This window comes from Acomys minous (assembly GCF_964271855.1).
Source record: "Acomys minous genome assembly, chromosome: 6".
NCBI classification, from domain to species: Eukaryota; Metazoa; Chordata; class Mammalia; order Rodentia; family Muridae; genus Acomys; species Acomys minous.
Genome location: NC_140487.1, coordinates 107805137 through 107828993, shown reverse-complemented (window position 1 = coordinate 107828993; position 23857 = coordinate 107805137). Strand labels below are relative to the sequence as shown.

General features: G+C 51.4%; 1 protein-coding gene across 2 annotated transcripts in view; it reads left to right on the top strand.

Annotated features, from left to right (window-relative positions):
• Window positions 1-2480: 2480 nt before the first annotated feature.
• Window positions 2481-23857, top strand: part of OPRD1 (opioid receptor delta 1) — a 37966-nt gene continuing 16589 nt past the window's right edge. For both annotated transcript variants that reach the window (XM_084787527.1, XM_084787528.1), the window contains exon 1: window positions 2481-2836. In XM_084787527.1, the coding sequence (XP_084643653.1) occupies window positions 2610-2836 (227 nt within the window). In that variant the 5' untranslated portion in view covers window positions 2481-2609. The remainder of the gene's footprint in view (window positions 2837-23857) is intronic.

Below are 23857 nucleotides of genomic sequence, written 5' to 3'. Positions count from 1 at the left end.
GTTGTCACCCATGAGTGGGTGGGGCTTTTCTTGGTGATGAAACTGCCCTAGACTTTGACACTCCAGTAGGTAACCCCCCACCCAAACTCCTGTAAGTACCGAAGTAAATATCCAAATAAGACTTGGCTAGTTCTTTTCTTTGGTGTGGCCTTGCTCTCTTGGTCTGACTAGAAGTAGGGTTCCCAGTCACCCAACAGCTTGGTAGAGAGAATGTTCTGGTACAATGGAGAACCTTAAGGAAAAGGACAGCTCCAGATCTTGGTTGGAGAATGCTTGTGGGAAGGGAAGGGAAGGGAAGGGAAGGGAAGAACCAGCCAAGTGACCCTCCCTTTATTTATGACACAAGTGGCCCTTAAGGTGGCCTTTAAGACAAGGTCTCACTATGCAACCCTGGCTGGCCCGGAACTGGCTCTGTCGACCAGGCTGGCCTCGAACTCACAGAGATCTGCCTGCTTCTGCCACGCTCTGCTCTTGTTAAATTTTTACTTTGTGTGTGAGTGCATATACGCCGTGTGTATGCAATACCCATGGAAGGCAGAACCCCGTAGAACCAGAGTACGGCATGCTGAGAGCCGCCACGTGGGTGCTGGACCCTCAACTCCAGTCCTCTGCAATAGCATCAAGTGCCCTTAGCCACCGAGCCGGCTCTCCAGCCCCTCTGACGCTGCTTCTCTTACTTAGGGTTTCAGTTGCTGGGATAAAAGCACCATGACCAAAAGCAACTAGAGGAGGAGAGGGTTTACTTGGCTCACACTTTCACACCACAGCCCGTCCTCTGAGGAGCACAAGGCAGGATTTTGGAGGCGGGAACTGAAGCGGAAAGTCATGGAGAAACGCTGCTTACCGGCTTGCTCAACTTGCTTTCTTAGACAGCCCAGGATCACCTGCCTAAGGCTGACACTGCCCATAGTGGGCTGGGTAGCTGCTCCCCGCTTCCCCACTTCCCCCCCCCAACGCCTCCATCAATTATCAATCAAGGAGATGGTCCACAGACTTTCCTATGGGCAAATCTTTTGGGACATTTTCTCTTTCTTTATTTTTATTAATTTATTTTGGATTTTCAAGACAGGGTTTCTCTGTGTAGCCCTGGCTGTCCTGGAGTCACTTTGTAGACCAGGCTGGCCTCGAACTCACAGAGCTCCGCCTGCCTCTGCCTCCCGAGTGCTGGGACTAAAGGCCTGAGCTACCATACCCTGGGACATTTTCTCAATTAAGATTCTCTCTCCCCAGGTAAGTTTAATCAAGTTGAGGGAAACTAGCCAACATCTTGCTCACCAGGGAGCTCTGGGTTGTCTTCCATGCCTGGCTGTCGTCAGTCCTTTTTGACTGTAAGGCCTTTATATATGTTTTCCTTTATTTTCTAGAAACTTCTTCCCTAAATTAGTTTTCCCCCACTCCTAAATTCACACCTCATCTCATGTGTTATTTCCTTAGGAAAGCTACCCTGACCCCACTCCCGCCCCATCCCCCACCCCAGCCAGGTTTCATAGCCCGCCCCCTTCCTCAGGTAGGACCTCATGAAGTGTGGTTATTTTAGAATGGAGGTGACTCTTCCCCTCCGAGCTCTAAGCTCTTGGGAGCCTGGCCTTCGTCTGATCGTGTCCGTGGCTCGGAATACTCCGAGGCACCGTGGGAATATCTGTGGAGCTGATGAATGCCTGATGATGGGTGTTTGTGGGTCTCACTTTCCCTCTCTCTAGGTCTCACACATCGCAGAAGCAGCCTGCTAGCTCAGAGCAGGGATCCAGACAGGCAAGCTGTGTTTCTAGAAACACACACCCAACTGTCCTGATGGTTGTGGCCTTTTCAGCTTGATGTGGTGAGAGGGCAGTGACCTGGATAGCGTTTCTGTCTGCCAGCTCCTGTGCAAAGCCTTACAGACCCACGTGGGCTTATTTCCAGAGTCACCTCCTGGATTGTAGCTGATTTTATTACCAGTTTTCGCTGGGATCTTTTGCGGGGGAACCGGAGGGTTTTGCTTTTGTTCCTTGGTCAGGAATCACTTGACAGTTGTAGAAGACATGGCGAGGAGCAGGGCGCACACTACACGGAGTCGCAGGATAGAACCCTTGAGTTCATCTCCCCCAAACCCCATGAAGGCAGCAGGGAGATTTTCTTCATTTTGCAGATACAGAGAATGAACTTGGAGGGAGCTTAAGCGACTAGCTCAAGGTTACTCCCCTCGTCCGTGCAGAGGCGGGAGGCGGGAGGCGGGATTCGCATCCAGGTTCTTCTGACTCCAAAGTGGCGCGGCGGGTGGGGCAGGAGGTTGGGCCCGGCTGGGAGCGCCAGGAGCCAGAGGAGCACAGGGAAGGAGCGCCCGGGAGGCCTCTCCAGCCCAGCTCGGAGCCGGTGGTGCAGCGCCCGCCCCCGGTCGCGGGCGTAGACCGGCGGCCGCCTCCGGGCCACGTGGTGTACGCGGCGATTCCGGGCTCCGGGGGCGGTGGGGGGGGGGCGTTTGGGCGAGCACAGCGGCCGGTAGGCTGGGCGGAGGAGGCGGGAGCGAGCGCTGCAGCCTGCGACGTCGGGGCCGTGGCCTCCTCTATCCGCGCGCCACTCACTGGGTCCCTGCGCCCAGGGCGCACCGTGGAGACGGACGCGGAGGCGCCATGGAGCCGGTGCCCTCTACCCGCGTGGAGCTGCAGTCCTCGCTCCTCGCCAACGTCTCGGAAGCCTTCCCCAGCCCCTTCCCCAGCGCGGGCGCCAACGCGTCGGGGCCGCCGGGCACCCGGAGCGCCTCGTCCCTCGCCCTGGCTATCGCCATCACCGCGCTCTATTCGGCTGTGTGCGCTGTGGGGCTGCTGGGCAACGTGCTGGTCATGTTTGGCATCGTCCGGTGAGTCCGGGCGCCGTGGGGTTTGGTGCTAGGGTCAGAGTGGATACCCAACCTCAACCCGGACTTCTTGGGTTTCTGCATGCCCCACACTGAGGCCAGGTCCTCTGACATGAGGCCAGGGCTCGTGTGTGTGTGTGTGTGTGTGTGTGTGTGTGTGTGTGTGTGTGTGTGTGTGTGATGCTTGCAGTAGCCTACCTGCATACCATTTAATCATCCTTGACCACCCTTTGCTTCAGCATCAGGGAGGTGGGACAGTTTGGCAACACTTTGTGTGTTTGTCTCACACAGTTTGTGATTGGACACTTTGACAGGAGAAAAGAGTGTGTGTGTGTGTGTGTGTGTGTGTGTGTGTGTGTGTGTGTGTGTGTTTGATCCTCTGAAACCTCACAGGGGTGGGCTGAGGTGTTCTACACAATGTCTTGAGTCTTTGGAACATACAACAGGGACAAGCTGTCTGCTCGAGTGCATTGGGACATTTCTCCAAATCACAGTTGGTAGTCATCTTTTGGGGTTGCTGTGTGTGTGTGTGTTTGTCCCAAGCCATCAGTTTGTAGTTCTGTATGAGACGGTATTTGCGCTATTTCTTGTCAGACCTCTAAAGCTCCTAGGTGCAGGAGACATCCAGGAAGGCTTTGGACATGTGTCTTTGTCTGTGTGTTCTCTGGTTGAGACAGCCCCGTAGTTCCTGTGGAAGGACCATGGGTTCCCTTTGTCTCCCCAGAGGGCAGGAAATCTAGATGTGATCTGAGACGGGCTTATTCTCCTTGAGGCCTGGGCTACAGAGTGAGTTCAAGACCAGCTGGAGAATACAGCAAGACCTTGTCTCAAAGGTGGGGTGTGTGTGGGGGAAGAGGTTAGTTTAGGGGGGGTTCCCAGGATGGAGATCTTTGATAGGGGGCTTGTGTAGCATGGATGAATCTCGGCGTTTAGTACCTAGCACACCGTAAACTGGGTGTGGTGGTCCTTGGCTGTAATCCAGCCCCCGGGTTGGGTGGGGGGTGTGGAAGGAGAAAGCTGGGAAGTTCCAAGTCATGTTTGGTTACATAGAGGATTTGAGGCCCGTCTAGGATAACGGGGCTTGGGAAACAGTTAAGTGTGGTAGATAGAGTCCTTGTCTACCAGCCTGCAAGGCTGGGTACTGCCGAAATTTACCAAAGGACCAAACCAAACTCATCTGGACCTGTGTGCACATGGATGTCAGTAGAGCGTTTCCCCCTCACGGTGTGCTGAGGGCTCCCAGCAGGCTTCACAGTATGCAAAAGGAAAGGCTCTGGCTGTCCCCTCTGTCTTCTGCCAAGGTACGAGGGGGACCCTCTGGGAAGAGTCCTCAAGCCACACCTTTGAGTCTTGGGAGCACTAAGACCCCGTCTCGTTTAGACAGCATGTGCCATTTACCTCTGTCCTCTCTCTCTTGCTGAGATGAGGACTTGAGATCCTGGACTCCTAGCCAGAAGACACCCCAGAAAGATGATGCAGTGCAGAAGTGATGGCCATGGCTGTGGGGGGTCAGGTGGTACCCAGTTTCTAGCCCGTCTCTTCAGTGTGCCCTAATGATGTGACTTTGGCCAAATAGCTGGACTTTCCCTGCGCCTCGTTTACTGCATTTGAAAAAGTAATGATGATTAAAATAGTCTCTAGGAGTCGGGGTGGTAGTGGCGCACGCCGCCTTTAATCCCAACGCTGGTGAGGCAGAGGCAAGTGGATCCCTGTGACTTTGAGACCAGCCTGGTCCAGCCTGGTCTGTACAGCAAGTTCTTGGTCAGGCAGGGCTACACAGAGAAACTCTGTCTGGAAACAAACAACCCTCCCCCCCCCCAAAAAAAAGAAAACTCCAACAATAGGCTGTTGGGAAGAGTTAAGTGGACTCGTTCTTGTAATGGCCTCTAATAGCAGGCACCTGGACACACCCGGATGCATACCAGGCCTTCGGTGTGTGTTGGGGACTGGGATTAACCTGCAGCTGCTGCAGGTGTGCAGTGTAGGCAGCTGCTGGGGCCCAGGTGCCTATAGTTTCCACATTGGGCCCTGTCTCTTGTTCTGCAAGGGCACAGATTTTTTTTTTTTTAAATCAATCAACAATTATAATGGCCAATGTCAATCATTGCTATACCTGTCCAGCCTCAGTTTTTCTGTTTGGTTGTTAGGGTGTTTGTTTGGTTAGTTGGTTGGTTTTTTGTTTTTCTTTTGACACAGCTCTTGACCAATCTGAAACTCATTCTGTAGAACCAGGCTGACCTTGAAGTCATGTCATAGAAATGCACCTGCCCCTGCCCCCTCCACCCTCACCCGCCCCCCCCCCCCCCCCCCGCCCCAGTGCTGGATTAAAAGGTGTGTATCACCACACCTGAGCATCACAGCTTTTGATGCTTAGACTCTGAGCAGGAGCCTCCCGTGGCCTCTTAGCTTCTAACAGCTGTATTCCAGGGACCAAGGTCAGTTGCAACCCCAGGATCAAATGCAGGTTGTAGAGGAAGTGATGCCTGGACTGAGCAATCAAGGAGGAGCTGCAGTTGGCTCTGTGGAGAGCTGGGGGGGGGGGGCATCATCTCAGGTAGAGGGAACAGCATAGAGAGTGAGAGGTCCAGGAAGGAGTTTCACCTGGGGCCAGGGTGACCATGACGCCAGAGAGACGGTGGCGGGACAAAGACATAAAAAGCCTTGAAAGTACCCCTTCTCCCGGGGTTTGTCGGAAGCATCTGATGTGTTCTGAGCTTCTGTAGGGTATCGGAGCCAGTGATGCCCAGGAAGGTGCAGATGATGAAGGCGTGCCATAGACCTTCAAGACAGATGGGGTGTGTGTGGGGGGGGCAGTGAGAACTTGTGGGGGAGGCTTGGAGACAGGCCAGGATGACTGTGCTGGATACCGATGGTGTGCTGGGATTCTGGCCGCTAGTCAAGGTGTGGAGTTGGAGTCTGGAGAGGTTCCTGGCCCCCCCTCCCCCCACACGCTAAGGCTAGCCATGCTGGGAAGTCAGGAGGCTCTGGGCGTCGGGAAAGCCATCTGTGAAGAAAGGTGGCCAAGAGGATGGATCTGATAAAAGAGTGGACCCGACAGGCAGAGAGTGTTGGGGGGAGGGGGCGCATCCAAGGCTGGTGCCAGGCAATGGAGGATCCCTGTGACCCTGGACTGGTAACCAAAACCCCTAGCTCTAGCCTCAGTGACCTCTCTTCTGAGATTCCAGCCTGCGAGGGCAGAGACTGGCTGGATGTCTTTGGATGAAACTGAGCAAGGGAGACCTGCTGGCCTTGCCTAGAGTCTGCCATTTCCTAGGTCTTAGGATCATTCCCTGGGGAGTGTGTGTGTGTGTGTGTGTGTGTGTGTGTGAGTCACAGAGACAGTGGAGTGAGTGGGAAGAGTCACCAAGGACACTGAGTCTCTCCTGAGCGTCTCCTGGATTCCAGGGGTTCTCCAACCTGCACCCCAGTTCTGCAGTGGGGACTTTCTATTCTCACTCACAGCCGAGGAGATGGGCTCAGAGGCAGCCACTGCAGAGGAGTGTGGAGAGGTCGCAAGCTCAGCTTCTGTTCTGTTACATGCTCTCCGGTAGCCAAGGCGGGATCCCAACTTGCTATATGGTTGAGGATGAACGTGCGCTTCTGATCTTGTCCCAAGTACTGCCCAAGTGCTGGGGTTACAGACAAGGAGCCCCCTCCCAATGTGCATCGAAACCCGGACAGGGCCAGACAGGCATTTTCTAAGAGAGGGAGCTTAAACAATAGATTTATTATGTCTCTGTGGCTCAGGGTTCTGCTGTGAGGAGTTGGGGTATGGCAGACCCTCACAGGGTGAGTGTGAGGAGATCGTGAGCTGTGAACCGGCGCCAGGTGTTTAGTAAGCAGCAGTTTCTGTAAATCTGGCCCTGTGGGGGAGGGGAAAAGCTCACCTCTCCCTCACTCAGTTGACATTTATTAGGCTGCGGAGAAACTTTATCAGGTAAATATTAGAAGCTTTCTTTTATGATAAAGATAACTAGGTAGTTACTTCCCGACCTTAGGAGACGTTTCAGCAGAGGTTGGTATTACCCATAATCCTACTGCAGGGAAAAGCTTAGTCATTTATATGTGTATTTCTTTCCCGTCTCTGTTTCTATGCATGCACACACACACATACACACACAGACACACACACACACAGACACACACACACACAGACACACACACACACAGACACACACACACACACACACACACACACACGTCTTTATGAAATTAGGATCATGTCGGATTCGGGGATATGGATTTTGTGAGATTGTGGGTGTGAGGGAAATGGGGGTGTGGTTCTCAGTAGCCCCTCCCCCCCCTTGTGATTGTCTTGTGGTCGAAGCGAGCCTGAGATACAGAATTGAAACATTGTTTCAAACTGACAAAACCAAAGGGCAAAGGGAAATAGTTTTTAAAAAGCTAGCTGGCTCAGTTGTTAACCTTGCTGGCTGCTCTTCCAGAGGCCCCAGGTTCAATTCCCAGCATAGGTATGATAACTCGTAACTGTCTGTAGCTCCAGCTCCAGGAGAGTCTCATGGCCTCTGAGGGCACTGCATGCGTATGGTGTACAGACAAACCAGCTGGCAAAACACAGGTAAATACATAAGATAAGAATAAATATTAGGGCTGGAGAGATGGCTCAGAGGTTAAGCACACCATCTCCTTTTCCTAAAGGTCCTGAGTTCAATTCCCGGCAACCACATAGTGGCTCACAACCATCTACAATGAGATCTGGTGCCCTCTTCAGGCGTAAAGGCACACATGTGGGGCAGAATACTATATAAATAATAAATAAAATAAAATAAAAATCTTTTTTAAAAAGAACAAATATTTTTTAAATCCCATGGATATTGATGGCCATATTATGAATGTAATCTATTGAGCAATTTGGATTTAAAAATAGATTTGCTATTTTATTTTTTTACAGATCTACTTAATTTATGAGTATAAGAATTTTGCTTTCATGGATGTACATGCACCATGTGCATGCCTGGTGTTTAACGGGGTCAGAAGAGGTCATCAAATCTCTTGGAACTGGAGTTAACTGATGGTTGTGAACCTCCATGTGGGTGCTGGGAACTTGGGTCCTCTGTAACACCAACAAGTGTTCTTAACCTCGGAGTCATCTTTCTAGCCCTGTTATTTTCTTCCTCTTTTTTTTTTAATTATTAGAATTATTGGTTTAATTGTACATGTGACTGCTATGCTTGCATGTTTGTGTGTGCACCGCCTGTGGGGGCCGTGAGAGAGGGTATCACATTCCCTAATACTGGAGTTTCAGATGGTTGAGAGCCCCACCCAGTGGGTGCTGGGAATGGAGCCTGGAGTCTCTGTAGGAACCGTTGTGCTCTGTTTTTGTTTTGTTTTTTTGAGACAGGGTCTCTCTGTGTAGCCTTGCCTGTCCTGGACTTGCTTTGTAGACCAGGCTGGCCTTGAACTCACAACGATCCGCCTGCTTCTGCCTCCCAAGTCCTGGGATTAAAGGTGTGAGCCACCACGCCCGGCGAAAGTATTGTGCACTTAAGTGATGAGTCGTCTCTCCAGCATAAAGGGGGTGAGTTAGGGTCTTCTCTTTTGGGGGGCAGGGGGAAGTTTGAGACAGGGTTTCTCCATGTAACCCTGGCTGTCCTGGAACTCGCTCTGTAGACCAGGCTACCTTCGAACTCATAAGAGATCTACCTGCCCCCACCTCCCAAGTGCTCAGCTTTTTTTTTTTATTTGTTTGTTTTTTGTTTTTCGAGACAGGATTTCTCTGTGTAGCCTTGGCTGTCCTGGACTCACTTTGTAGACCAGGCTGGCCTCGAACTCACAGTGATCCACCTGCCTCTACCTCCCGAGTGCTGGGATTAAAAGTGTGGGCCATCACACCTGGCTCCAAGTGCTGGGATTAACCACTGCCCAGCTGACATACATTTTATGAATACACACACACACACACACACACACACACACACACACTGTTTTGTTTTTGTTGCTGTTGCTTGTTGAGACAGGATTTCTCTATGTAGTCCTGACCATCCTGGAACTCACTCTGTAGACCAGACTTGGAGATCCACTTGCTTCTGCCTCCTAAATGCTGGGATTAAAGGCATGCACCACCACTACTGGCTTCTATGAATATTTTGAATATGCCAGCACTCAGGAGGCAGAGGCAGACAGATCGCTGAGTTTGAGGCCAGCCTGGTTTACAAAGAGAGTTCCAGGACAGCCAAGGCTACACAGAGAAACCCTGTCTCAAAAAACAAAAACAACAACAACAACAAAAATAAATAAAAAATGTGGTTGGGTACCCCTCCCACTATTTCTGTTTGGACTTTTCTCGAATTCAAGCTCTTTAAGGAAGAACTGGCTGTTATCCTGTATGGGGCGTCCTGTTGCTGAAGGGATAAAGCGATCCTAGGATGCTAGAATTGCCCCCGTGGAAGTTTGGAAGATGGAGAAAAGATAAGCAAAAATTCAGACCTCCTCACCCCAGCTGGGATTGCGAGTCTCAAGTGGCTGGGACCTGAGGCTCATCCCTTGCACACACACCTCCCCCGGCCAGATGTCTGGACTTTGAGAGGCAAGGACAAGGCTTGATTTCATTAAAACTCAGGATCCCAGGACCTTGAAATCAAATTGGCCACCCAGAATATCCTCCCCTGCACCGGAAGGAGGGTAATCGCAGGGTAGAACAGAAAGCCCAGCTTAAATTAGCGATTTACCCCGGTGCAGGCTGCTGCAGCCCCTGGTTCCAGTTGCGGGCTGCGGGGTGGGGTGGGGCGGCCAGCTCCTCCCCGCTCCCGATTTGGCACTTCCAGCACAGCTGCAGAAATCAGCGGCTTTGTCTCCGGTTTGGAAGGGCGCGTGAAGAAGCGCATCTTCCACAAGTTTCCTAGCCTCTGATGAGTGAAAAGAGCTGCAACTTCCATGTCTTGAGAGGCTATTAAGAGCGAGCTCTTGCTGTTTTTCCAGAGGGCACCTGTTTGGTTCTCCGCACCCAGTTTGGGCAGCTCACAAGCTCCCTGTAAGGCCAACGCCAGGGAGTCTGGAATGCTCTTCTGGCTTCAGCGGGAGCCTGTACACATGTGTGAGCATGCGCGTGCGCGCATACACACACAGATACATACACACACAAAAAAATTTTTTTTAATTCTTTGTATTTACGTGTATGGATATTTGCCCTGCACCTGTGTTTGTACCACATGCATGGTTGGTGCCATCAGAACTCAGAAGAGCAACGGACCTTCTGAAACTGGAGTCACATGGTTGTGAGCCACCATGTGCTGGGAATCAAACCCAGGCCCTTTGGAGAAACAGCCAGTGCTCTTAACTACTGTGCCATCTCTTCAGCCTCACACCCCTTTTTAGGGGGAAAAAAAATCTTATAAACAGCAACAACAAAAACCTTATGTGGATTCATGCCTTTGATCCCAGGGTTTGGGAGGCAGAGGCAGGAAGACAGATCTCTGTAAGTTCCAGGCCACCCAGTACCGCGTAGTGAAACCGTGTCCCACAACAGTGGCAGAGGAAGGGCGGATCCTCTATCCTCTTCAGAGGTAACTGTCACCAAGCGTAAGGTTTTGAAACATGGAAGGCTGCGGTTGGTCTTGACTTCACTCATTAGAAAAATTAAGAATTGCATGTATGCCGGGTGGTGGTGGTGCACACCTTTAATCCCAGCACTTGGGAGGCAGAGGCAGGTGGATTTCCGTGAGTTCGAGGCCAGCCTGGACTACAGAGCGAGTTCCAAGACAGCCAGAGCTATTACACAGTGAGACCCTGACTCAGGGGAAAAAAGAAAAGAAAAAAAAAAGAATTGCATGTATTTAGAGGTCAGGGAGACGGTGTAGGAGCACTTACTGCTCTTATAGAAGACTCAGGTTAGGTTTCCAGTGCCCACCTGGGGACTCACAACTTCCTATCCAAGGGCTCTGACCCCCTCTCTGGCTTCTGGGGGGTGGGGGGTGGGGCTGCTGTGCACGTAGTGCACATAAATCCACACGGACAGGCACAACACACACATGCACATAAACGATAAACAGTTCTTAAAGTACTTTTTTGATTACTTAGTTTTTGCATGTGGGGTAGTGCACATGAAAAAAAAAGGAAGAAGAAAGGAAGGGAGAGAGAGAGAGAGGGAGGGAGGGAGGGAGGGAGGGAGGTGTTTTGGAGTGGAGAGATGGCTCAGCAGTTCAGAACATCAATCTGGGTTCAACTCCCAGCATCCATATGTCGGCTCACCGTTGTTTGTAACTCCAATTCCAGATTTGATGCCCTCTTCTGGCCTCTAATGTACCAGGCATGCACTTGGTGCACAGACATACATGCAGGTAAAACACACACACACACACACACACACACACACACACACACACACACATAACTGAATTAAAAATTTAAACAATAACAACAAAAGGAAATAGGTTCTTTTAAAACTATTTTGATTCAGCGTCTCCCTTAGGCCACCCTGTCCCCTGACTGTCCCCCTGACTCCCTAGGTAATCCCACGTCTACAGCTATGCCCCACCACAGCCAGTTTAAGCAGGGCTGGGAATGCAAAGGGAAGTCCTGGGAACTGCTGGCGCTGACCTACAGAAAGAACCCCAGATTCCTTGGGGCCAACGCCAGCAGCTGGAGAGGCAGCTGAATGGATTCAGATGCAAGTCTCTCCAGCCCGCTGAGCCTGTTTTCTCATCTCTGAACTGGGCATGACAGTCAAATGCCGGCATCGCCAGCAGGTGGCGCCCTCCCACCGGCAGCTTTTCCCGAGGTTTGAGGCGCGCTTCCAAAGTGCTGGGCCAAAGCCGAGACCCAGACACAGTCCCTGCCCTCCGGGAGCTGCTATTCTAACGGAGAAAACATAAGACAATAAATTAGTAGAAGACAGGCACAGGGCTAGGGGCGTGGTTCAACTGGAAGAGCGCTTGCCTAATGTGCTGGGAACCCCTGGGGTTCAATTTCCCGGGCTGGTACCCGCCAGGAGGGTACAACTAAAGTCTCGGTCCTAGCGAGGTGGAGATTCAGAAGTTAAAGCCCGGGCTAAACAAACACCATCCACAGGCACTAAATCAAGAAAGCTAAATCTGGCAAGGGAGATGGTGGCGGCGGCGGCGGCGGCGGCGGGAATGCCGCTGTGTATGGGGGGAGTGAGCAGAGGAGGGGGCTGCGAGAAAGAGTGTTTCAGGCAGAAAGTGGTGATGACGCCCGGTGTGCCTTTGATGAGGCTCGTGTGGCCCTCAGCACCCAGCCTGACCCAGGCAGGAAGAGTTGGTGCTGTGATGCCTGTGGGCTGCGTGCCCAGCACTTGGGACAAAGATTAAATCAGGAGAGAAGCTGCTGTTGGTCCTGGCTAAGCCAGATGCCCCTGCAGGGCCTGTCCGGGAGCGTCTGCTTCCCTTGGTTACAAGGTTACGAAGGCGTAGCCTGCCAGAGTACCCAAAGTGCCGGTGTCTGGTGATTTTTCACCGCTCCCTGAGGGAGCCAGCAGAGCCGCTGGATGGGCAGGTAGCCATGAGACGAACCTCCTGCCTCCTTAGTCCTTATCACGCCGGGTCACCCAGGACATCCTGGCCATGTCTTAGCATGTGGACTTGGCAAAAGCTAACACTAAAGGCAGACCACTATACTCTCCTGCTCAGTCCCTTCGTTTAGAAGACCCGAGACACCAAACTCGCTCTTACTCTTCACAACACACCTGTTAATAAGCAGGAACAAAAAAAAAAATTTTTTTTCTAGGACAGGGTTTCTCTGTGTAGCCTTGGCTGTCCTGGAAGTCTCTCTTGTAGGCCAGGCTGGCCTCAGACTCACAGAGATCTTCCTGCCTCTGCCTCCTGGAGCGCTGGATTTAAAGGTGTGTACCACTACTGCCCAGCCACAATGGGCTTCATAAACTCGACCCCCCACAATACAACCTATTGCCCATATCTTTTTCTGGGGTGAAGGCTGAGGAGAGCCTTTATCCACTGGCCCTGAGCTTAGCCTGAGTCTTTTTTCTTTTCTTTTTTGATTTTGATTTTTTTTTCTTCTTTTGAGACAGCCTTGGCTGTCCTGGACTCGCTTTGTAGACCAGGCTGGCCTGCCTGAGTCATTCTTAGCTCTGCTTCTATCACTGAAAAAGAGCCAGCGGGCTACGATTCTGAGGGGGGGAGGGGAGGCTTCTTCTGTGCTTGTGGGTAGGTAAGTCTGATATTATTGGTAGAGTAACCACCGGGAATAAAAGCCCTCCAGCAAGGCTGTAGCCGCATCGTACCAAAGACTGATTCTTCTTCCAGGGCAAAGAGGAGGGCTCGGTGTAGTTCTAAGAAAAATTACTTAACGACTCAGTTCCACAGCGTGGGTGAGAGGACACCTTTGTGGAGTCAGTTCTCTGTTGTCACCTTTACCTGGGTTCCAAGAGTCAAGCCCGGGTTATCTACCTGGCTTACGTAGTCGAGCTGCAGTCTCACCTTTACCCTCCGAGCAACCTCAGAAGCCGTTGGCAGTGTTCTGAAGGCCTCAAAACTAATCAAATAGGCTCCCACAGATGATTAATCTTCATTAAAACTCCGCCGATTATAAAACGTCTCCACAGCCATACCTGAGTTTGATAGCTGGATACTGTAGGTTAGCTGAGCTGACGGAAAAACTAAAGGTTACACAGGGCTGTGTGGCCTCGGGCAGGTTCCTTTGCCTCTCTGAGCCTCACCCAGCTGCCTAGTAACTTTCTAGTCTTGTCAGACCTGCCACTGCCACCATGTTGATACCTGAGAAGAGAGCCATGTTGTTCTTTAGGAACTCTCCCCCCCCCCCCAAGACAGGGTCTCTCTGTGTAACCTTGACCATCCTAGACTTGCTTTGTAGATCAGGCTGGCCTCGAACTCACAGAGATCCACCATCCTCTGCCTCCCAAGTGTTGGGATTAAAGGTGTGCACCACCACCGCCCGGCCTCTGTTCCTCTTTTAACAGAGGTTTAGAAGTGAGTCCAGGACAGCCATGGCTACACAGAGAAACCCTGTTTTGAAAAAAAAAAAGAGAGAGAGAGAGAGAGAGAGATTCAGAATTTGTAGTTTATTGACACTTCAGTATGTGGGTGCCAGGAGAAGACAGGGTCCTACAGAAAGTCCTTTCCCAATTGGGACTTGTCCCTAAGATGGGGGGAAAACACTGTGTCTTGGAACAAGACTTCTGGTTGCCCATGACTTCCAGGGAGCCCATTCGGGTGTGAGCAGACGACCCCTTGGTGGGGCCTCCGTGGCACATCCATGGCAAATCTCCATGCACTTGAGTGTGAGCTTTTTGTGGAGGGGCTGCTAGTAGCCAAGCAGGAAGTGTGCATGGCCACACCCCAGAGCAGGCCGACACGGTGTGCTCAACTTTCATATCATGAAGCCACGCGTCCTCCCAGGGCTCCAGGCTCCAGGAAAGGTTTTCCTGGAGACATTTCCGCTGATGCTTTATCCACAAAGACCCCAGTATGTCTGTGACTGCCTGGTGCTAGAGACCACGCCTGCCACCCGTGCTGGCCACAGCCATCCAGAGACCAGAGCCAAGGCTGGGCCTGGGTCAGCTGTGAATAGACTTGTAGCCAGAAACAACAACAACAACAACAACAAACCAAAAGACAACTTTTCTTTTTGAGATGTGGGTCTTATTATGTAGCCTTGGTTGCCCTAAAACTTGTCATGTAGACAAGGCTGGCCTCAAACTCATCGAGGTCCATCTGTCTCTACCGTCTTTTTTTTTTTTCCCCCGAGACAGAGTTTCTCTGTGTAGCCCTGGCTGTCCTAGACTCACTCTGTAGACCAGGCTGGCCGCGAACTCACAGCGCTCCACCTGCCTCTGCCTCCCTAAAGGCGTGCGTCACCACCCCTGACTGGCCTAATACTTTTCTGGGACTATATGTGGGTGCCATGTGTCCCCCTCTTAAGCTGCCAGGATCCATCTTCCGATCTCCCTGTGACCTTATCTAACTCTGCTCACTTCTTGAAGTGCCCGCCCCCGCACCCCACACCCCCGCACCCTCTCCCGCACCCCCCTCACCCCCCGTACCTCCCACCAAACCCCATATTTGGTTGTTTCCACCCTCTCGACACCTCACTCTTGGAAAGATACCTACAAACAATAGCAGAGACACAGACAAAGGTCTGTGCCTCTGGGGTTGGGAAGATGGTTGTAACAGCATGCCTCAGTAACCCCAGTGCTGGGCAGGGGCGGAGCGTGAGACAAGCAGACCCGAGGGGCTCACCGCTAGCCAGCCTAGCTGAGCCGGTGAACTCCGGGTTCCTTGTGAGAGCTTGTCTCTAAAAATAAGGCGGAGAACAATAGAGGAGGATCCTGGAAGTTGACCTCTGACCTTCGCAGAAGAATCTTGGCACCCACAGATGGTTACTTAAGCAAGGTTTTATAGGGGTGGTTGTTACGATTAAAAAGGAGACGGCGAGCCGGGCCTGGTGGCGCACGCCTTTTATCTCAGCGCTCTGGAGGCTGAGGCAGGCGGATCTCTGTGAGTTCGAGGCCAGCCCGGTCTACAACGTGAGTCCAGGACGGCCAGGGCTGCACAGAGAAACCCTGTCTGGAAACCGCCCCCTCCCCCCCAAAAAAAGAAGTGAGACGTGAGTCGTGCCAGAATGGCAGCCCACTGCGCCTCCAGGGCAACCACTGTCTTTCCTCCAGGGGGCTTTCCTGTGATGGTTGACAACAGTGACCCCCTGTGTCCCCTATCAAAGCAGGGGCTGAATACTGCTCCTTCCTCCTCTGCGCCCCTTCCTTCCGTGTGCTGTGTGTCTAACCCTGGGTACTGAAGCACATGCAAGCCTCCATCTCTATTTCAAGCACCCAGCCGCCCCCCCTCTCTCTCTGTCTCCCTCTTCCGGTGAGTAGGTGTGGGGTATGTGGGGTAGGAGAGTCTGACACATTTGGTTTGTGGGAAGGTCATGCCCTGTTTCTGGAAACCCGCCCACTGACGACCACAGAGAGAGAGTGAAGGGCTCTCTCTCCCTGTCTCCCTACACCACCACCACCACCACCACCACCACCACCACCACCCCACCCCCCACCCCACCCCCGCCCTAGACACACACACTCCTAATATGAGCATCAAAGTGTCACACCTTAGGGACCAACCACCTTGGTTTTTTAGATAGGATCTCTCACTGGAACCTGGCACCTGGCGGGCAAAGCCTTGGCTTGGGCAGGCCGGCTGCGCACCCTCTGACCCCAGCAGCTCTGTCATCTTGCCTCCTCAGCACCACCCCCTTTAAGCTTTGTTCCCATGGCTCCTGGGGATTGAACTCAGGTCCCATGCTCACACAGAGAGCAAGTCACTAAGTGAGCCCCATCTCCTGAGCCCCAAGTTCTGATCTCTTGGAGTTTCCATGGTGTCTGGAGACGAGACGGCCCGCCCCATAATCCAGCCAGCCATCCTTGAGCAGCGGCAGGATCAGGGGACGGAGACCTCTTTGAGTGTGCTCTGAGCCTCCAGGGGAAGCTAGGCCTTTGGCCTAGTTATTGCTAAGTATAGCCTGGTGGGTCCCTCATGGTCAGCTCAGGGGTCCCTTACTCCTCCAGCCATAACACCCCCCCCCCCCCCCCCCGTGATAAGCTCTAAGCTCTCTGGGCTTCATTATAATTAACCACTTTCCTTCCCCAGGCTCTGCCAAAACTGAGACAGCTAATTAATGTCTGGCCAAGCGCCATCCCTCTTAAATGGTGGGCAGGGACACAGCTTGCAGTCCTGGCTGCCCAGCCAGGCTTGTTTTATCCTTTGGGCGAGCAATCATCCTTTGTCTGCAAATAGAGGGAGCTCCAGCTGGACCGCCCCCTGCCCCCACAAGGCTGCTGGCAGTTGCTTTGTTGACCACTCTGTTTTCCCCCAACAGTGCACCCGGCCTTTGGGATCACCACTGGCTGTGCCCACAGCCTCAGAGCCTTCGTTTGTAAAGACAAAAGGCTTGAACTTGACCCCAGGAGAAGGTTAGAGTAGGGGCTAGGAATGTGAGTTTTAGAATCCCAGGAACCTGAGACCTAATTTAAAGCCCCCTGGTGAGCTTCACCTCTGTGCCCCCTCAACCTTTTCCACATGTAAAATGGGGATAATAATGTTCCCCTCTTGTGTGGCAATGTTGGCTCAGTGGGAGAATGGATGACCTATGTCCCCAGCAAGGAAACCCATTTGCAGTTAATCGTCTGCAAGTGGTTGGGCCATGGTGGCTCACACCTTTAATCCCAGTTGAGGCAGGTGTATCTCTTGAGTTCAAGGCCAGCCTGGGCTACAGAATTCCAGGCCAGCCAGAGCTACACAGAGGAAACCTTGTCTCAACAAAACAAAACAAAACAAAACAAAACAAACAAAAAAACAAAACCGAACCAAACCAAACAAAAAGTCCGCATGTTAGACACACACCTGGCTAGTATTCCTTTTGGAGTTAATAGACAATATGCACAGCCCTCCCTCCCCCCCACCCCCTGCCCGGGGGGCCATGGGACTCCGGAGGACTGCAAGGTCAAGGGTAACCTGGGCTACAGGGTACATGGTACATGGCCTCCTCCTCCCTGCGTCTCACAGGAGGGCACTTGAAGTCTGGTCCCAGCCTTGTAATGCAGGAGCTCAGTGTCCTTTACCTCATCTGCAAATACCCTTCCCCCAGGACCCTCACATCCCCAAGGACTGGGGGCTGGGACATGACTGTGTCTTTTTTGTGGGGGGGCACTGCTGCAATGAAGCAATCCATGGTAGAGGCAGTGTCTACCTCAGTCAGTCTTCAGCCTGCATGGTGCAGGTCCAGGGAATAGGGAACGTCTGGACTTTTAAGTCTAAATTTAGACTTAGATCCCATGATGCCATGCACAGAAGCAGGAAGAATATCGGCAGCTGGAAGAGAGGTTAATTGTTTAACTTTCTTCTTATGTAGTACTTGGGGGAGGGGATTGCTCGCGCTGGAGGAGGGGTCCGCCTCTGAACTACACGCGAAGCCATGCAGCTGCTAGGGCCATAAGCAAGAATTAACAACTTTGTGTTCTGTGAGGTGTCGTAGCCACGGGATGAAGGGTGCCTCTCACCCCAACTCTGTTCCTTCCTGTACAGAACTCGTCAGGAGCACCCAGTATCCCCACTTTTTTTGTTTTGTTTTGTTTGAGGCAGGGTTTCTCTGTGTAGCCTTGGCTGTCCTGGACTCGCTTTGTAGACCAGGCTGGCCTCGAACTCACAGCGATCCGCCTGCCTCTGCCTCCCGAGTGCTGGGATTACAGGCGAGCGCCACTGCGTCCAGCTGACAGTTATTTATCTAATAGTCATTCTCGTGCCCTGGGCAGAAAAGGCTTGGTGACCTCTGGACTATAAAGCAACCACGAGAAATTATATTAATTTGTATATGAATACAAGAAGATGGCCACAGCGTTGCTAAAAGGTTACAGCACCCTCTGAGCGTGCTCTCTTTCAGGGAACTTGGTGTGTGTGTGTGTGTGTGTGTGTGTGTGTGTGTGTGTGTGTGTGTGTGTGTGTTGGCTCGATACTGTGATGATTATCTGCGGTACTAATACTGGCTTCTGTAACTTCCTTGCTTCTGTGTTTGGATTCTCTCCAGTAGACAGCTGTTACATCTGAGAGTTGAAAAAGCGTTTAGGAGGAATATTAATTGTAAATACTTCAGCAACCCACAGCGGATTTGGTTGGGGACCAGAGGAGTTTTCTTCATGCGGGCTGAAGCCACTATGTTGAATTTGCATCCTGAGGTCCCACAAGGTCGATTGTGCTGCTGCTGCTGCTGCTGTTGATTTAGGTCTCACACCCAGTTTGGAGAAAAACAACATCATTACCACCTCCATTTAGTTAAAATCAAATTAGCTCCCTTGGATAAGTGAGTGAAGATTTCCTTCTTGCCACCTGCAGGGCTGACGCACTTCAGACTCGGCCCAGGCATCCTTCAGGGGACCTGGATAGGTTCACAGATGAGGAAGGAGGAAGGAGGGAAGAAGAGAGAAGAGATGCCTTGACTTGAGCCCTTTGGTCTGTGGCCCCTTACTTCTGAAGATTAGGGTACCTTGATACCTTCCCACGGGCACCCGTCACTGAACACCATGTACCCACTCTACCTGTCTTTACCCAGACTGCTGGGAGCAGGAAGGAGCTCACAGTCCCTAGAAAACAGACATCTTTATATACGTCCTCTCCACAGATGCGTCCTGGGTACCTGCTCTGTGCCTGGTGCTGCTGTAGGTGCCAGGCTTTTAGGAGACATAATGCTAACCCAGCTCTTGGGAGATTATATTTAATTGTCAAGGAGTGTGTGAGCGACACACGTAGCCCACTGAATTTAGCACCGGAAGAAGCTAAAAAGCCTGAGTGCAGAGGAGACGGCAGCTCTCGGGGTAGACCACTGGCATCTCTCCCCGCCTCTCTCCCTGTCTGCAGCCTCCACGAGTTCGTTATCACGGTTGATAAATTGAGGTCTATAATTGCTATCTACCCCCACAGAGAGCTGTGGAGATCAAATGGCTCAAATGCCTGGCACACAGTAAATGTCCAATCGATGTTTATTATCTGTTGAAACGAACCAAAGCACTCTGGCTGTCCAGAGGCCCTGGACAGACATGTTTTGCTATGAGTGGCTCTCTGCCTGTTATTAATAAGTCTGGTCATACCTGAGCCATGAGCAGATTGTCTCTCCTGATTACCCAGAGGGGGGCAGGAACACGTAAAACCTAGCTGAGTGCTGTGGCCTCCTTGCTGGACCCAAGGCAAGCCCAGGTGACAAAGTGAAAGACAGGGAACACTGGGGAGCTATGAGGCAGTGGCTTTGAGCTGCAGGTCTGGGAGCCATGTAGATCTGAGTCTGAATTCTGTCACTGCCCCTTTGCTAGCCACACGGTTTTGAGATCAGAAAGAGAATTGTCTTTCTTCCTTCCTTTCTTTCTTTCTTTCTTTCTTTCTTTCTTTCTTTCTTTCTTTCTTTCTTTCTTTCGACAAGGCTTTACTCAGTAGCCCAGGCTGGCTTTGAACAATTGGCAATGCTCCTGCTTCAGTCTTTCTAGTGCTGGAGTTACACGCGTGTACCGCCAACCCAATAAAATGGTATTAACCCAAGGTTGCAGTGAGGTGGAGCAGAAGATAATGTACTTGCTGCTTTTGGCATGGTGCCTGATTCATGAAAGAAAAGTCACTCCAAGAATTTCATTTATTTATTTAGAGACAAGGTCTTGCTATGTTGCCTGCCTGACCTGGAACTTGCTTTGTCAATCAGACTGGTCTCAAACTCCCTGGGATCTATCCCCTTCTCCCTCCCAAAGGGACGCATGCGCTCAGGACCATGGCCCAGTTACTCCAAGAGCATTGCTTCAAGAAAGCGCCAGGCAGTGGTGATGCAAGCCTTTGATCCTGGTCTACAGAGTAAGTTCCGGGACAACCATGGCTACACAGAGAAAACCTGTCTACAAAAACAACAACAACAACAACAACAAAACTCCCAAACAAACAAAAAATAGGAAAGCAAATAATCAACTGAGTAGTCAGAGCAGTCCCAAGAATGCCTTGTGCAAAGGAGAGAAAGCTTTGACCATCTCGAGGCTCTGACAGCCACTCTGAATTTGCCTGGGGAGAAAATCTTTTAGACTGAATATGCACCAGGTTTGAGCTGAGGAAACTCTGGCCCCAGAGCGGGTGAGGGGACTGTGGGGGGTGAAGGGAGCAAGTATGCATTTACTAGCTCTTGTGTAGCTGAGCGGATCCCCTCACAGAGCACACCCAATCTCCATCTAAGAAAAAGAAAAATGAATCGAAGTGGTGCCCATCCTCCTGCGTCAGGGCCGGTCTAACAGAAGACTGAATGCGTTTTGGGCTCAGAAGGCAAGTTCAGGCCCTTGGTGCCTTGGTGTTTGTTTGTTTGTTTTGTTGATTGGTTGGTTTTGTTTTTCAAGACAAGGTTTTTTTGTGTAGCCCTGGCTATCCTAGAACTCACTTTGTAGACCGGGCTGGCCTCCAACTCAGAGATCCACCTGCCTCTGTCTCCCAAGTGCTGGGATTAAAGGCGTGCGCCACCACCACTGCCCAGGCTGCTTGGTGTTTTAAGAAAGGAAGAACCCTGGGACGGCTGTTTGGGAGCAAGTGCCCAGGCAGCTACATAATTCAAGATGAACTAATGGGGATTTTTTTAGTTGGGGGAAAAAAAACTGTGTCCTAAAGCATCGAAGAGTAGATAGTGGTCCAGAGAGCTTTCTCTGGGTTTGGTCCAATGGGAGATTTTTTTTTTCTTTCCTTTTTTCCCCAGGGCTGAGGATACACCCAGGGCTTTGTGCATGCTCCATCCCAGCCCCACAATAAAAAGATGCATGCCATCACTACTCTTTTTCTTTTTTTTCTTTGCTTTTCATGACAGGGTTTCTCTGTGTAGCCTTGGCTGTCCTGGACTCACTTTGTAGAACAGGCTGGCCTCGAACTCACAGTGATCCGCCTGCCTCTGCCTCCTGAGTGCTGGGATTAAAGGTGTGAGCCACCACACCCGGCTAAGAGTGTGAATTTAAAAAAAAAAAATTCTTTATTTATTATGTATACAGTGCTTTGCCTGCATGTACACCTGCAGGCCAGAAGAGGGCATCAGATCACATTATAGATGGTTGTGAGCCACCACGTGGTTGCTGGGAATTGAACTCAAGACCTCTGGAAGAGCAGCCAGTGCTCTTAACCTCGGAGCCATCTCTCCAGCCCCAAGAGTGTGATTTTTATACTCTTTTGATACCCGTAGTTTGGAAAATTGTCCACCAGACCAATATAGTGGTGTGTCTCAGGAAGCACGGCTTGCTACACAGCCTGTCTGAGGAATAGAGATGGGGCCAGATGTTTAGGAAGGCATGCAGGTCTGTGGTGACCGGGGAACTGAGGAGGTTCATGTAGTGTGCCACCCTGATCTGCCTTTCAGAGGAGACGGCCTGAGTCCTGTAGATGGGGAATTTGAGAGGCTGTGACCTGAGTCCACAAGAGCTCATGACATCACTGTGATACATTTGGGGTGTGTGTGTGGGGCAACAGGATGGGGACTTGACAAAATGGTCAAAGTCCTCTAACTCCGAGAGTGTACAGGAGGGACCAGAGTCCTAAGAGGGAGGGAGTTCCCTCAGCGAGGACAAGAAGCAATGGTGTGTGCTGTAAACACAGAAGCAGTCTAAGAGAAGGTGACTGGAAAGGGCCTCTTAAAAGAGGTGATGTCAGCCTGGTGTGGTGGCGCACGCCTTTAATCCCAGTGCTTGGGAGGCAGAGGCAGGTGGATCTCTGTGAGTTCGAGGCCAGCCTGGTCTACCAAGCGAGTCCAGGACAGCCAAGGCTACACAGAGAAACCTACCTGGGAGGGGGGGGGGAGAAAGAGGAAGAAGAGATGGTGTCTGAATAGAGGATGAAAGTGACAGTAAGTCCCAAGGAGGGCCGGGCTTGGCGCTTTTAAGGAATAGCGGAAAGGCCAGTGGGTGGGCGAAGGCATTAGTCAAAGAGTAGCTTTGGCAAGCCTGGATCCCAGAGACGGTTTGAGGCACGTTATGGAACTTACAGGGTGATTTCCGGAGGCCCTGCGGGTTGAGAACAGAAGTGGGGTGTGATTTGTCCTGAGGCTGGAGCAGGGGACCTAAAGAGGTCGTCAGGGGCAGGGTGTGGCTGTGGAGGACGAGGGAGGGACGATGGAGGGACGGAGGAAGCTGGCTTACTTCTGGGCACTTCAGCCCAACACAGACCAGGCCCAGCAGCCTCAGCTCCACTCAGCAGCTGCCCAGCCCCCTCCTCGGATGCAAGGATCTGTCAGAAGTCAAAATAGCAAGGCAGAGAACAGCCTGGAATTGTTCTGTGTAAGAGCAGAGAAATTAGACAAGTCAGCTGTGGGCTCGAGACCGCCTCCCACACAGCTGTGATCCGCACTTCCCGAGACTCAGACTCGCAAAAACTTTTGCCGCTCCAGCCCCCAGCCCCCACCCCAAGCAAACAGTAGTTATTTTGGGAGGGAGTGGGACAGATGCGAGTCTAAGAGGACAATGAAGGATTCTTTTTTTTCTCCTAACCAAAACCCTCTGATCCATCGCAGAGGAAAAGCTTTAACAGATGAGCGCTTGGTCAGTCCTTCAGTCCTTCAGACTTACCAAGTGCCAAGCTGGGCTCGGTGGGAACTTGCACGCCTTTCATCCCATCATTTGGGAGGCAGAGGTAGGAGGATCTCTGTGAGTTTGAGGCTAGCCTGGTTTACATATTGAGTTCCAGGACAGCCAAGGCTATGTAGAGATAATCTTTTTTTTTTTCTTCTTTCATTTCTTTTTCTTTTTCCTTTTTTTTCTTTCTTTCTTTTTTTTTTTTTTTTTTTGGTTTGTTTTGTTTTTTGAGACAGGGTTTCTCTGTGTAGCCTTGCCTGTCCTAGACTTGCTTTGTAGACCATGCTGGCCTTGAACTCACAGAGATCCACCTGCCTCTGCCTCCCTAGTGCTGGACTACCACATCTGGTGAGAGAACCTTTCTTTTTGTTTTTTGTTTTTGTTTTGTTTTGTTTTTTTTTTAAAGATTTATTTATTTATTACATATACAATGTTCTGCCTGCATGTACACCTGCACACCAGAAAAGGGCACCAGATCTCATGATAGATGGTTATGAGCCACCATGTGGTTGCTGGGAACTGAACTCAGGACCCCTGGAAGAGCAGACGGTGCTCTTAACCGCTAAGCCATCTCTCCAGCCCCCAAGAGAGAACCTTTCTTTAAAGAAAAAAAAAAAAGAGTTCAGGGTTATCCTTGGCTATACCAGGCCTAGTGAGTCCTTACTGTCATATCCTCTATTCCACCCCCAAAAGAGGAAAAGGAAAAAGAGACCAAGGACTCCCTTCTCAGTTTCAGACTTTAGGCTCCCGCCTCTGATCTCCTGGATTTTTCTCCCCTGGTGCTAGGAATCCAACCAGGCGCTGTACCGGAAGCATGCCTCTACTGCAACAGTTACTCTGAACACAAGCTTAAGAATCACTAGGTTGCCAGGTGTGGTGACGCACGTCTTTAATCCCAGCACTCCGGAGGCAGAGGCAGGCGGATCACTGTGAGTTTGAGGCCAGCCTGGTCTACAGAATGA